General features: G+C 33.1%; 1 protein-coding gene across 2 annotated transcripts; it reads right to left on the reverse strand.

Moving 5' to 3' along the window:
* Window positions 1–819: 819 nt before the first annotated feature.
* LOC143900758 (sialin) lies at window positions 820–15176 on the reverse strand. Of its 2 annotated transcripts, XM_077412448.1 has the most exons (12): window positions 14929–15176; window positions 12699–12856; window positions 10301–10678; window positions 5051–5241; window positions 4696–4826; window positions 4497–4602; window positions 4272–4356; window positions 3967–4187; window positions 3720–3866; window positions 3491–3623; window positions 3136–3377; window positions 820–2916 (listed from the first exon to the last, which is right to left on the reverse strand). In XM_077412448.1, exons 3-12 carry the CDS (start codon window positions 10323–10325, stop codon window positions 2695–2697), a joined length of 1503 nt encoding a protein of 500 aa, XP_077268574.1. In that variant the 5' UTR covers window positions 10326–10678; window positions 12699–12856; window positions 14929–15176; the 3' UTR covers window positions 820–2694. The 2 variants fall into 2 exon arrangements, with proteins under 2 accessions (XP_077268574.1, XP_077268573.1); XM_077412447.1 differs by lacking the exon at window positions 12699–12856.
* Between the last annotated feature and the right edge of the window lie 513 nt (window positions 15177–15689).

Below are 15689 nucleotides of genomic sequence, written 5' to 3' on the forward strand. Positions count from 1 at the left end.
TATATAGCTGCAGTTTGTTTATCGCCGTTTATACAGTTAAATCGGCGATGATACGACATTTAAAACTAAAATGCTCTGGATAGTGCTCAAGGTATTGAGCCTCCATTTCAGCCTCCAATTTGTCCGCGAAAATTCGTGCATAAATCATGTAAATGAACAAATCAAATAATCAATCAAGTAGTATTACCACCGCTAGCATTGCACCATGACAAAAGTTATTTCGAAATTCCGATGCAAAAAATTATCTTCGAGAGCGTTTCCATTTTAAATTACATCAGATATTAAAGATCACGTTTTGCACTCGTGTTTTTCGTTTTACTACTTTCTTGACAACACAGGAGCGTTATTTGTTTTATAAAATTATAAATAATAAATATATGATTTGCAATATAAAAAAATGCACATTATTAAGCCTAAACCAATGTCATAGACAATAATCCATCAATAATATATTAATATTAACGGTAAAAGTTTGCACTAGACTGAGAGTCGATAAATTTAGAGCTGTTTCTTGCACGATTTTTATCAAAATCTTGGGAACAGATATAATAATAAAAATTAATGGAAATAAATTTTATATACATATAATCGTTATGCACTTTTAAGATAAGGATTTTAAAAAAGATAAGGAAACTAATTTTAATATACAAAAAAGTACACATAATATATTTTTCTTAGAAATTTAGATGACATGAATAAAAAAGAACATGCATAATTGTATTAGATTGACCTGTTTTTTTCCTTTATTAGTTAGTCTAAAAACCAAGAAAATCAACAGACTTAATTAATTAAAATTTAATAAATAATAAATTTGACCACTTGTGGATACATATAACATTCTTTATTACTATGTAATGAAATCGCACAAAATATATTCGATTATTCCTTACATGTGTAAATCCGCTATATTTCACTATGTAAAATTCATAAAACAAATGCTGTCATGACTTAATCATAAAAATGATATAAAGAAAAAGATATAAAAAGTGAAATGATTTTAAAAAATATACATATTATTGTGTAAATAAAAGTATGCACGTCTGCACAACTTAACAATCAATAATATTACGGCCAACATAAATGTGCGCTATGATTTAATTTACTTTAAAACAGCGAGTTGTGATGTTCATGTATCATTTTTTACAGTTCACACGCGCAACAAATATTATTGCTAAATACTTGCTTCACATAGATCTTAAAGTAATTCGTAGTAACATTATTATTGACAGCACGATGAACATTACGTCGAAAATTCGACTTGAACAATAATCATCTTTTCTAAAATAAAAAAAGAAAATGTAGGAACACATTTAGCATCTCTTATTTTCCTATAGTGCGGACGTACAATTTCTAATGTACAATTGTACAAGTAACACTTCTCACGATCTACGTAATATATTTCTCTTCCGCTTGTTCACGAACGCAATGTCTTTCTTTGGAAGCAAAGGATTCGATCGCTTGACATTGTCGCCTTTCTCACGAATGCACCTCATAAATGAAAATTAGAAGATGAGTTGCTTTTATCGCTACAACTACACATTTGTACACAGTTGAGCGCTCGTAAACGACGGGAAGGGTACATAAAGATTTCTTGTTATACGTGACCAATGGGGTTCAAGTAATTATTGCATAAATCGAGATTTTTCGTATTTAAGTATTTGAAATGCCCTTTAAAATGGTACATGATTTATAGTCTCAAAAAATCGAGACTATAGGTCAAGTACCGCGGTTAAACTGTTGTGCGTAAATTACTGCCAATATTTATCACAGTTATGAAATCACCTCGCAAAGGGTTCATTACGTATAGCAAGAAATATATATAACGATATAAATATACCTATCGTAATGTATTTATAATATCGAGTAACCTCGAGCGTTTATTGGCCTGAAGACAGTGCCAAGGTTCCTCAACCTAGCATTAGATGCATATATCGACAGTTTTGTCGAGTGTTTAATGAGAGCAACATACGTGTACTTTGGCACGAAATAAGAAATGCACTACCGAGTATTCTTACATTTTGCCGATACATTACATTGTTTGAATATCACGTTCTATAGTTCCCTCGGGTATTAGCTGATCACGACCGTGATACACTCAAATGTATGAATGACAAAAGCGTAATATCATATAAATACTAAAATAATCGAGACGATACAAACGCTTGAAAATTACGTAAAATGTATAAAATCTAAGTTTCAACTTTCACAGTCTTATATAGTAACAGTAAAAAAAAGAGAGTGAAAAAATACCTCCGTGTCTAAAAAAAGTAAATCGAATTAAGACAAAAGAGATATGTCGTGATATTCTAGCAACGTGTATCTGTAAAACTGGAGCACGAATATTTTAAATATATTATAATATAATTGAATATTCTATATTAAATATATATATACCTATTTTAAATATATATATACGGAATATATATATATATATATATATATATTCCGTACATCCATTTCAATTCTCCCGTTCCAAATTTCGGTGTACTAATAATAATCTAGCGATTATCTTTCTACAAATTAACAATTAGAAGCTGTACAAACGTTAGTCTGTAATCGTATATAAAGTATGACATTTTAACAGAGATCAAATTTTGCAATTTCAGATGCACTCTCTTCCCAACATTGAACTATTAATTTTTGTACAGACATAAATACACACATTTTTTTATTTTTTTTTTATTTCCTAAATCACTAGAGACGTTCATTTTCCTCGGCTTCCGTATTATCCGCATCATCTTTCTTCGTCGTTTCGTTTATCTGCATCTCCTCTTCGGAAAGCGTAGGCACTTTTACCTGACTCGAATCGTTCCATGGTTGAATTTCCGCAGATCCGAATAGCCAAAAGAGGACTGTTGCCGATATAAACACTACCGCCGATATCCAAAACATTACACGCCATTCTTCCACGCCGTTCTATAAAACGTAAAATATATTAGAGAATATAAGTAAAATAAAAAGTAATATAAAAAGTATCTACAGTTATGTATAATAACAAAATAAATGCATAAAAATATGAAGAATATATATAATTATTTTATGTACACTTTTTCCTCAAATAGTTTGCACGTTCAAAGGCTAGAAAATTTCTTTATGTTTTCAACGTAATTTTGATGTAGTAAAGTAATAACATACTTTTTCATTAGTCAAAGCGCCAATAATAGGTGGAATGATAAATCCGGGGAAACTGCCAAATGTATTCATAATTCCGTATAAGGAACCGGCATAGTTCGGTGCCAAGTCTTGGTGATTCTGTAAGCTAGTCTGGCAGGCGGCCCCATTGAAGGCCAACGCCAGTATTAACATTATCATCGCAGTAGTAGCATCGCAACCCACGTATGTCATCGCTATCAGACAAGCTGCAGGTCCCAAGTGAGCTGTTAACAGTTATATTTGTGAATTATCGGTTAGATAACAATTGTCTAGATACATACATTTTAATGTCTCAATTCCGAAGTTACAACAGACGTAACCGTTTCAAATTACTTACAGAAAAGCATAAATATCTTCCTTATCCAGCCTAAAGATAAGAATTTCTTCCTTCGCACATAATCGCCTGCCGCTGCAAATAACACTCCAGCCCCTAGTCTAGCTATGTATGGTAATCCAGTTATTGCGCCCCCCTATACATAAAATATTAGGAACATTTTTAGTAATGACAAGATAAAAATGTTACAATCTTGAAGTTTCTTCATAAAACAAAATCACGAGAACAATACCGATTTCATATTAAAACCGAGGACTTCCAACGTGTATTTAGGTCCGTTTGTGGCGATGAAATAAATACCCCACATGTTTGCAAAGTGGGCCCACAATAATACTAGGAACGGTGCGGATGTAGCGACTGCCTTCACCGGTAGTTGGACCTGTGGACAAAAGATATAAGCATTAGTTTATTTTATAATTATTCCTTATTTATAGTTTTTTTTATTATTTAATATTTTATTTGACAAATGTATATCATACCTTTTGTTTTGAGACTGAAGTGCCTATTTGTTCTTTTATGTACGTTTTCTCCTTCTCCGTGATATTAGGATGCAACTCCGGTGTATCGTATATTAGAAATACCCACAAAGCATAAAAAACTAACATAAGTCCGCTTGTAACGTAGTATGCAGTTGTCCACCCGTAAGCACTGATTACTGCGCCACATAAGGCGAATGTTACCACGGTTCCAAATGGACCACCTTTAATAAAAAACAGTACACATGAATACATATATTCTCGAAAAAAAATTTTATTAAAGAAATAAAGAGATAAAAGAATAGTACCTTGCATAGTCCACACAAACATGCCTTTCTCACCAGGAGGCACCCATCTGGCAATCATCGCATGGAGAGCGGGATAAACGGCACCCTATAAATTAATATATTACTCTTAATGAAGTCTTATATATCTGATTTGAAAATTAATGTGGTTTACATAATGTTATTAAACATAATAATCTTGCTTACAATTAGAAAAGACGTATAGATTAATTAGTAATTAGGACTTACTCCAAAAAATCCCATAACAAAACGGAGTGCAAAAACAAAACCGTAATGGACAGTAGCAGCCCAAGGCATCAGAAGATTTAATACTGCGGGTATCAATGTAGCGAATCTAAAGTCATGAAGATAAAAAGTGAGATAATGTAATCGTAGATAAACGATTAGGCAGTAATTTTAAGTTATTTTAACTATTTTAATATCTTACGCCACAACTTTAGAGCCTCCGTATTTTTCGGCTAAGAGTCCAGCTGGTACACTAGCCGGCAGAACACCGTAAAAGTATCCTGATAGTAACAGTCCTTGGATATGTTGGTTCCATTCGAAACGCTCCCCAAACTAAAATGTAAGAAAAAAAATACATTTATATAGTTGCGGGACATGCTCTTTCTACGATAAGAAAACTCTATATTACATGAAGAAATATCTACTGATAAAAAAAAATGCTCGCAGTGAGCGTATTGCATTCTATGATGTATAATGTAATATTATTCACAATATTTTTATTAATAGTTACGTTGGATTGATAGTACATTAATTTGTGCAAACACGCGCAGACTTACATCTTTGAGCACGACGGTCTTATTGCTTTTCATATCCGCTATCCTAGTGCAGGCTGGCCCGACGCCACCGTCTTTGCTTGTAGTGTTTACCATGGCGACAATGGTTATGGATAAATTGGTACGAATGACGTACGAAAACATGCAAGCTAGGAACATCATCGCCCCCAGGATCCCTCTTCGAGGAATTTTCTCTGTAACACACGTGAATACCTGTTGCTAGAGAGTCAGGTAGGATAACTATATCGATTTGCTACGATATTTTTCTTATGATAATAATTTGTTAGCAATTTATAAGAATGTGTGATTTAATAAATAATTCGATATCTAAAAGACTTTTCATTAAACAAGTTTATAATTGTTATTAAAATATATTGCTTAGACATTTTGCTTAGATTATAAGTTTACGAGGCTATGATATTTTTAAGTTGTAAGTTATCATTAAAATCATTATTATTGTTTTATTTTAATCATCATTATTACTATTACAGTTATTAAACCTTTTGCAATGTCTACTATACTAATTTTTTTATTAAAGCAGTAGTCACATATACATATATCATGTCGGAATAATACGAGAGTGGACATCGTATAACGCGAGGCATTTCTGTCCGCTCCGCTATAACGCAGAGTCGAGAATGACCTTTGAATCGGCACATAATATCTAATAATCTTAAATCAAGAATAAACGATATATCTTCGACAATAAACATCTTGTGTTCTATTAAGTACTTGATATCCAACGAGAATAGTGCAGCTGCAAGTACGTGCTCATCTTGTGATATTATATCATAAAAAAAACAAGATAAGGATATAATAAGAATAGAAGGATATTTTTTGAGGCATTAACTTATATAAAATTATTCCTGTTATTTTTAATAAGATTACTTTATTTTTTATAAAGTTAATGTATTAATAATTTTATTATTATTGCATTATCTTTTTTCTATTATTAGAATTTAAGCATAATGTAATATGCATAGTATCTCACTGAAACACATGGTTGATGATATTTTATGTTTGTAAACTTTGTAAACTACAAACTCAATTATCCTGATGTACTTATTAGGATGCAACTCGTTAATAATCGCAGACAACCCTGACCATATTTCAAGAGAATCCCGTTCAAGGAAAAGCATTGACGCAAATACAGAAGGTCATGATACGTAACTGCGTACCTGATCGAACAATTTTACCGTTCTCTCTCATATTAATGATGGCACGCGTAGTCTTATTGAATTATTGATAATTACGGAACACGATGAGCGGGAATTTTTAATTGATAGCTCACTGCTTAGTTTTATACATTAAGACATTTTTTATCATTTCCATGTCGCATAATGCAATATTTTCATTTTTAAATCACTAGCCGTTAAGATCAAACTGATTCGGTTTAATATTATTTTTGGATGTTGATATGAGCAATATACCCAGGTATAGCACATATTAGTTTCATATACGTTTTTTAAACGTATACATAGTTTCATAACCGCAAAAAAAACCATTAAAAAACGTTTGAACAAAAATGTTTTTAAAACCATTTAAGAAACGTATTTTTTACATTTCTACAGTTAACAAAAATACCTATTTGCAAAATTTTTTTTTCAAAATTATAATTTGCATTATTTATATACTAGCATGCCCCGCCGGGATTCGCCCCGGCCCCGGTATTTTTCTAATTTTTTGTTTTTAGTTATTATGCTATTCGGGGCGGAGACGAATCCAACAAATCATAGATCATTAAAATCTGTCCAGCCGTTCTTGAGTTATAAATGGTGTAACTAACCCGACTTTGTTTTATATATATAGATATAACAGCTTTAATAGCCTTTTTTGAAACATTTAAATTTATATAGCACTAATTATTGCACAAAATAAGTTATTTTATAAATGCACGTTATCCACTTTTATATTTACTTAAATTAATTTTTTCCTACCGGTCTTAATCTATTTGTCATCGGACAAATCTGAGCTTAGAAAAACTTCCAACAGTTGCAAAATAAACGTTCTGCTAAACGTGGCCATTGTGCATTAAAAAAACATTTATACATGTATTCCGTTTTGAAGAACTTCCTGAACTGGTGCACATCAGTAATGCAATTAAGTTAGCTGTTAGAGTGAGACAAGTATATTTTGTTTCACTTTAACTTATTGCATGAATGTGTGTGTGCACCAATTCAGGAATTTCTTCAAAAAAAAAAAAATAGACGTCATAGATGGTATATGCATATTCTCACACATGTCTCAAAGACGTCATAAACACGTTCAAAAGACGTGAAAAGTAGGAATTTTAAATGTCTTTATCATTAAAACAAAACGTTTCTATAATAGTTTTTTAAACGTTATTTTATCGGAAAAGAAACGTTCCATCACACACACACACACACACAAACGTTTTTCGAATGAACATTTTTACTCATGAAAAACGTTTCTAGAAATCGGTTATAAAACGTTTCGGAAAAACGCTTATAAAACATTTCTGAAACGTGTATGTACTACCTGGGATATTTCTGACATATAAATCGTTTATAGATTAAACAGTTACAGATTTGTCAATAAATTCGGGATTAATTTTTCGCTAATAAAAATTTAATATAAAATATAATTTATCACAAATTTTTAATCACATAAGTAATTCAGTAGATAAATTAAATTTTTGTTAAAATTTAATTTATTATTTAAATAAATTGTAACAAATTTTAAGTTTCATTCAATTTGATAAAATTTACTTAAAAAAAACTTAATTTTATTTATAATCGATTCTTTAACGAATTACAGTTTAGTGAATAATTCAATGCAATATCTGATTTCTTTGTATCTATTTTCTTCTAATGTTGTTTGAGATATTTTCGTAATATTCGTATATTTTCCATGTTATTGATTCGAGCAACTACACGTGTGTTCAAAGGTCAGAGAACATTTAAATAATCGACAAAAGTACGCGACGTTGTGTTACTTACGACTACGAAATGACGTATGCAAATACAAATCGCAAGCTGCAATTTAAATTGTATCAAGTTGCATGTATGAAAAAAGCAAGAATATATGTATATGTAACGCATTACGCAATACGACAAAACAAGCTATATTTTAAATCATCGCGCTCCGAATAATATAATATTTTTTTTATCGTACATGATAATTATACGTACTCGTAGGTCACATGTGAATCACAATAATATTTATAACACACTAATACTAACACACACATTCTGTCTTTCGCTCATTCACTCACACAGAGAGAGAGAGAGATCTCATAGAAAATATACAATATATAGATTCAGACAGGAAGATCACATTTACGGCATAGTCTTCCAGACAATTTCGCACGCATTAAATGTAATAGCGTTTTTCACTGGCAGAGCCGGTGCACACTCAGTGCACATTAAAGCTGTCGTACACAAACCAACGTAAAGTGTATGTTTAATATAATCGGGTTAAATCATGAAATCCTCAATATTCTTTATTGCACTATTTGGTAAAATATGTACTGAGTATTTTATCAGTCGAAATATTTGCATTTTACTTTAAATATTAGAGACTTAAATCAGTGTACAACGGCTTTAATGTGCATTGAGTGCGCACCAGTTCTGCCAGTGAAAAACGCTATAAGTCATTCACCTCATTAACATCCTGTTCGTACAGCTATAAATATATATAGTGTGTCCAAAACCTACCGTTGCAATTATTTTGCTGATAAGAAATCTGTTGAATTAAATTTAAATGTCCTACATAAAAAAACTACAAAGTAAAAATTAAAAAATTTTAATTTAAGATTGTCAAAGAATTCAAATCTTAACAAGAAAAAAATTACAAATGTGTGTGATAACTTTTTATATACAATTTTCTAAAACCTGAATTAAAAAATCGACTCTTTTCAATTTCATTGTATTATCTGGCTCACAGTTTTTCAAAGAGAAATCATCGTTAAAGATTTAGATCGATTTTTCTGGCGCACTCTGTACAATATCGATCTATATACTTTGATAAATCGTGCGTACTATAAATATTGATTCGCGCGCGTATTATATACAGATATTTTTTTAAGAACAGAAAATGTGCCAGCGTTAGATGACCGTGGACGAGCAATGTGCCTACTCCATAGGTCTATTTCTGCAAAGTGAACGTCGCAAAATAGCAGCTCGTGTTACAGATAGTTTGTACGAAATTTAAGACTTGGATGGAAGCGCTTGGATGAAGCTATATGTCGGAAAAATACCGATGCATTGCACGTGACGTGTATATACGCGTAATACGATGCGCAATGTTTGCTAATTTGAATTTCCGTTCGGTAACGTTGTTACGTCGTGAAGTCGTGTGTGTCGCTCGATATCATGCGTCGGCTATCAATCCATGCGCGATTTTTGTATGAATTGCCCGCGCGCACTCAGGCGATTATGTAATGCTTATCATTTCCAATGATGCCTATCATTTAGGAAATCTTGTAACTAATGGAATAATGCAAATCGACACACTGTTGCACAATATTTATAAAAATCACTTCATAGAGTCTCCTCCAAAGAATAATGTCGAGACAGAGATAAATTTTTTTTCTGGAAATAAGATTTTTGCTAAAAAATATGTTGAAAAACACGTGTCTCTCATATTAAAAGGAATATCGATACACGAGGCAAGTTTAGAGTTCTTTTCAACTACGTGCAATTGCATTTTCCCTCTATGTGACCAAGTCAGTTATGCATTTGTCTGATTATTTCTATTCTATATTTGACTGTGAAGAAAGCATATATGCGACTTTGGAATTTGTTTACTGAAGTCCCAGGGATGCTAGCCAATATATATTGGCGAAGATATTGAACACTGACCTATCGATATTTACTAGCGAAAAATTGAAACCGGTACAGTTTTTAAATTCACATCTATTCCGAATATTATAGATATTAAATACCTATGTCCCTTAGACACGCAAAAATAATGTCTGTATAAAAGTAGGATTACGACTTTATTAAAGTCGAAGGTACATTTGCATTTATAACACACCGCATATGGCGCTCACGAAATAACCAGTATATCAATTATAAATACTGAAACAATATGGTTCCAGTTTCGAAGAATCTTCATATTTAATAATGAAGATAATAGATTGGTACATATTTATATAGGATAAAATAGAATAATAAAAGTAAAAATCGATAAAACCAGAGATCATAATAAATGTGACCAAAAAATGTGGGATAGCTAGATCAAATCACGGCTCGTTATGCGGTTAATAATCATCAATTGACCAGCACTTACCGTTGAACTTCCGGAAGAGAGCCATTTTCGCCGTTTACCGCGAATGTACGTCGCAAATGTGTTATCAGTGTGAGAACGTGAGACGCTGGTGGGCGCGGTGCCGACGGAGAGGAAGAAAGGTTTTCGCACGTTCGTTTCTTCGGCGCAGTCAGGCGTGGATATATTCTCATCGATCGGCGGTCGACTTCGCGACTGAGGCCGATTCGCTTCCCGCTTTTCGGTGTTTAATCGATTCGCTGTCGGCCGCGTTGCGTCATGTCTTCCCGCCGGTTTCGAAGTTGGTTGACGCGACGCTTCTCCACCTTTGCCACCTATATACACGTTTGACGCACGTCGACGTGCCGTCCTCTGGGAATACCTATACGATCACGAGGATACCTGAAAAACACGCGACATCAGCTGTTACGCTCGTAGCACGTACACCAGTGATTTCTATATTTAAATTACGATATCGGAGTCGCCCGGGCTTGCGCAATATGTTGTGTCGCGCGACCACGTGCTGGACTATAAGGATGAGCGACAATGTGAACTTGGAACTGGAACAGGTATACGAACCTGAGGAATCTGAACAATTCTACTGTGAAGTTTTTACCGTCAATTTCTCAAGGAAAAATAAAGCTTATATTCTCTTTGAGGCAATTATATTTGAAAAAAATATTTTCGGAAATTGCAGATCTTTTCGTTCTTGTGTTTACGTCTAATAAATTTATTTTCCTCTGTTTTAGATATTTCTGTTTTTCTTTTCTCCTATAATTAATATGTATATAGAGTAAAATTGCTATTAAGAAATTTATTAATTGCTTTTTATTAATAGACTTCTTAGCATGGAAGAGAGATGAAACTCTGTAATCCACATGCAATTCAATTACGCGTAAGACGTCTTCAATGCCCCATATAGTCAAGGGTCGGGACGAATCGACTGATCCACGAGAATCAAAGTCACAAAGTTAATAAAACTGTGAATTGATAAATCTATAGCATCACGTGAGAAAGATAAAGAGCAGAGCGAGAATAATTGGAAAACGATGCAACATATATGTATCACAGGTTTCTCTCTCTATCTATTTTTTATTCTAATTAATTTTAAAATCGCATTTATGTGACAATTAAAATTTGCAAAATACGATATTGTTTTGCAAATATAAGGTTGTTATGTCAGTAGCCGTCTGCTCTAATGTCTAGTCACTCAATGGCATTTCTTATAACTGCTTACACATTGTAATTAAAGATGAGGGTTCACATTCCCGGTATAACATTGCAGCGCTAAACAGATAACTCACTCGGTTTCATGTTTTTTTTTTTTATCTTGCGTCCGATGCTCATTGGCAAACAATAATAAAGAATTAAAAATGAAATAAAGAGATTCAGCTCTGAATAAATGTCTTGAAAATATTGAATTCGAGGTGGAGATCAGTCGATGAACGTTAAAATCTGGCGAACTTATCACATTTTTTCGTATCGATTACGTTAATATTACATATAATGTGACACGTAATTATATATCCGTCGTTTTTGTGACTTTTTAATTTAAAAAAAAAATACTTTTTAAATCTTTTACAAATTTAATTCGCGCAAATACGTGAGCAAACTATAATATAACTTTTTTTTTTGATAAATCGATAAGTTTAGAAATTCAACGATCCAATATTCGCTCGAACACTTGAGATAACTATTTTTGATATTCGTCCATGCAGTATACATGTATATTTTCTGTTCAATAAGAATCAACAAGTACCAGCAACAGTTTCAAACGTTCGCTAGTTCCAATTAACGTATCCTTTCAGAATATCTCAACTTACAGCTAACGAGATAAATTCATTAGTAACTTGCAGTTTTCCGAAATTTACAATCAATTCTCACGTATAGATTTATCACGTGTCAGCATATTATATCATTGCGCAAGTTCGGGCAATGTTGCAGTTGACGGATGAAATATAGCAGGATATGCGCATTACGATAGACGCCAATACGGAGACTTTAGATCCTATGGAAAATTTACGAGATTACCGAAAAACCAAAATATTGATTAATCTTGTTACTGTGAAATAGTAAATAATAAAAGAGGAATAAAGGTATATAAATAGCAGCAAGAAAGAAAATAAAAACTTTATAATAGCTTATATATAAAATAAAATTATAAATTAGACAAATTATAAATAAAACAACTACTTATGTTGTTCAACAATATTCTTCCGTCACCAATTCTCTGTGTGGCATATAGTTTCTCGAGTAAAATTTGTGTGTGTATTATAAAAAATATAAATTAATTAAATTTTATAAAGTTGAGAAAGAGAATTAAAACACGTAAATTTTGAAATTGTAAACATTAAAGTTTAATTGATTTTTTCAAGTTGCTTGAAAACAGCAAATTCGCAAATTCTTCAATTATCGAACTTACTCGTTCCTTACTGGTCGTTACCTTCATCCAGTATTTCTACCACTAATGAAAGAGAGCACTTTATTTCAAATTGTCTTAACATGACGCTTCCGGGTACAGATTTTGCACTTACAAACATTATTCGACTTGTGAATGTGTGAATCACTTGGATTACGTATCTACGGACGGTTGATAAAATTAATCACAATCGCTCGCCGATTCGATGACACGCGTTATGACACTCGGCCGCACAGCTGTCTACATCGCGGGGGATATTTTCGCAAAAGCGGAATATTTCAATCAGAAAGATTCTATCGGAAAGAAAAGCTGAGCGAGATATCAGACAATTCCATGCACAATTGCGGAATTCGCAGTAATTTTCAAACTTTCGTCAGAGTTATATGTTAGATATTTCGAAGTGGTCCGTTCATGCTTCTGCTTCTGCGAAGAGCAATTATTCGCATTCTTATGTAATTAACACAAGTGTACAATTGCAGGAAAATGTCACGTCATTAATCGTGTACACGTCTTGTTCGCGTGATAACAATTATAAGAACAAAATTATAATAGAAATACAAAAGAATTCGCGTTGAAACTCAGTAATAAGTTTGCAATCTCATTTTACAAGTAAATAAATGTAAACTTTGGTGCCACGCGTTTTATTCGTGAAACAATATACCTTCCTAAAAGAATCAGAGGTTTATATCGATTCTTTCATTTAAATAATTTATCAGTACTAAAAACGTGTAAAATCGCAAAACTATATGTTATATTCACAATTTTATTACATTTTTGTTACGTTAATAACCTTCATGTTGTTCGACACTTTTGTTCACGAAATAATATCTCATCTTCCATTCTTCAGTTTTCAGTTTTCTTCTTTCTTTAAAATCTCACTATCGAAAACATTTGCAGTTCGTGCGCAAAAATTATCTGATAACTCCGTATCGTATGTACAGAGGTTTGTTCTTCGTTACATCACGTGGACGAACACGTTAAACACCTATAAATGTTATGTGTAAGATAAATTTACATGCTCGACGCGCATTTATGGTATTTATAGATAATTAGACAAAAAACAAATTGATATTACAAGCCACACCTTCGCTACGACATTACGTTCGCTGAATTTGGCAGAGTTGCGTTTCTAATTTTATTTTGGTACGTAATACACTTACGAATGTTATATTGATTCACAATGTAAAACCGGATTCGTCAATGTCAGCCGGTAAACATAAATGATCACGTCGTCAAATATGACTGTTTGATTTATCGTTAAAGTCACATCAAAGGAAAAAAAATCATTATTATTCTTTTCTTCTACAAACTCATTTATTTTATAGCGATTTTAGTGCTGTAATTTCTCAAATAACACCTCTCTTATTAAATTGCAATTGTAAATCGGATCGTCACAAACTGCAAGATTGAAATCTGTGGTACAATTATAAATTATGTTAAAATATTTACAATTTAAACTTTGTACAATACTATATATGCTATGTACTAAATATTTTTATAAAATTGTGAATATTTTTTCATTATTAGCAAAACTTTTTTGAAACGACGGATCTGATATCGTCCTAATATAAATATAGCGCGGCTCCGAAACGTCCAAATAATAATTGGGTTTTCAAGTAAAATTTTTTTATTAAGCGGTATCCATAATTAATGTAGAGAATCTAAGCCGATTTTTAGTACTTTTTGAATAAAAAAAAAAAAACCCAAATTTGAGAAAGTTATAGCTTTTTAAAGTTTCTTTGATGACGGCAATTTTAAAAGATTTCGCAACAACATTATGACGTCACGCACATTTTCGTGTACTATATTTTCTTCAATTTTGAAGATATTGCAAAAATTCAAAAAGTTTACAAAGAAAGTATGCCATGATCTATCAAAATATACTGTTAGGTAAAAGTCGGTTGAAGACCGAATTCTGCCGTCGCCAAGGGCAATTAACGATTGAACACAAATGAGCTGCTGACGCCGCGGTAATAAGCGGCGAAAAGCTTTCATTCACGGGTCAGTGGCGACTCGTATAGACAAGCTCGAATAGACCCAACGTCAATCATATTTTAACCCGCGATACCTGCAAACCGGTTTTCTCTTCTCGGAAAGATTGGGCGCGAAAATGGCTTTATGGGGATCGATAAAACGGACGAAGGAAGGCACGGGCGCGCGGGGCGTCCAGCGGAACGCGTGGTCGTAGCGAAAAACACTGCCACGTGTATTTCGATGTTCGAGAGATTCGTACCTGGGAATCCGACTTAACCGCGAGCTAATATCGTCGGCGGCGACGTTCGATGCCCTGGACTTTCGCGGATTCGCGTCTCTCTCTCTCTCTCTCTCTCTCTCTCTCTCTCTCTCGCTCGCTCGTCACGGGACGATCTCGATCGCGTTCCCGTTCCTCACGACGAACGGCACTGGCACTCTGGCACTAGGCACTACGCGTAAACGCAAACGGTTGAAGCTTGAAGCACGACTGAGCACGACTGAGTTGATTGGGTCTTGGGTCAGGGAGCCCTGCCGCCCCTGCCGCCGCGCGCCGCGCCGGCCGCGACGTGTCATATGCTCCATATGCTCCTTACTCCCTTTCGCCACCAAGTATCACAAGTATCGCGGCGGCACGAATGCCATGAATAGCAGAGGACGACATCAGCCAGACACTGAATTTATCCGTTTTGATATATGTAGTCTTAACATTGTTTTATTACGTTATAAAAAGTTATAATATAATTATAAATTGTGTATCTTACATATTTTATATAATTTGCACAATCGAATCATGGTATATAATGTTTAATACCGTATCACAATTATAACTTAATATAAAAAATAGAAAGAGGTTTTACCGAGTTTTAACGTCGTCTCTATTAACGTAATATTTTTTACAATAGTGCTAAAAATGTATATGTAACAAATAATTTATAATTTAGATATGAATAATATAATTATATTTTTATACTATTTTTGTCTCGATGCGGTACTAAATAAAAAGAAGCTCAGAAACCTAAT

Source organism: Temnothorax americanus, unplaced genomic scaffold, assembly GCF_048541705.1.
Source record: "Temnothorax americanus isolate GAGA-0224 unplaced genomic scaffold, ASM4854170v1 Scaffold30, whole genome shotgun sequence".
NCBI lineage: Eukaryota > Metazoa > Arthropoda > Insecta > Hymenoptera > Formicidae > Temnothorax > Temnothorax americanus.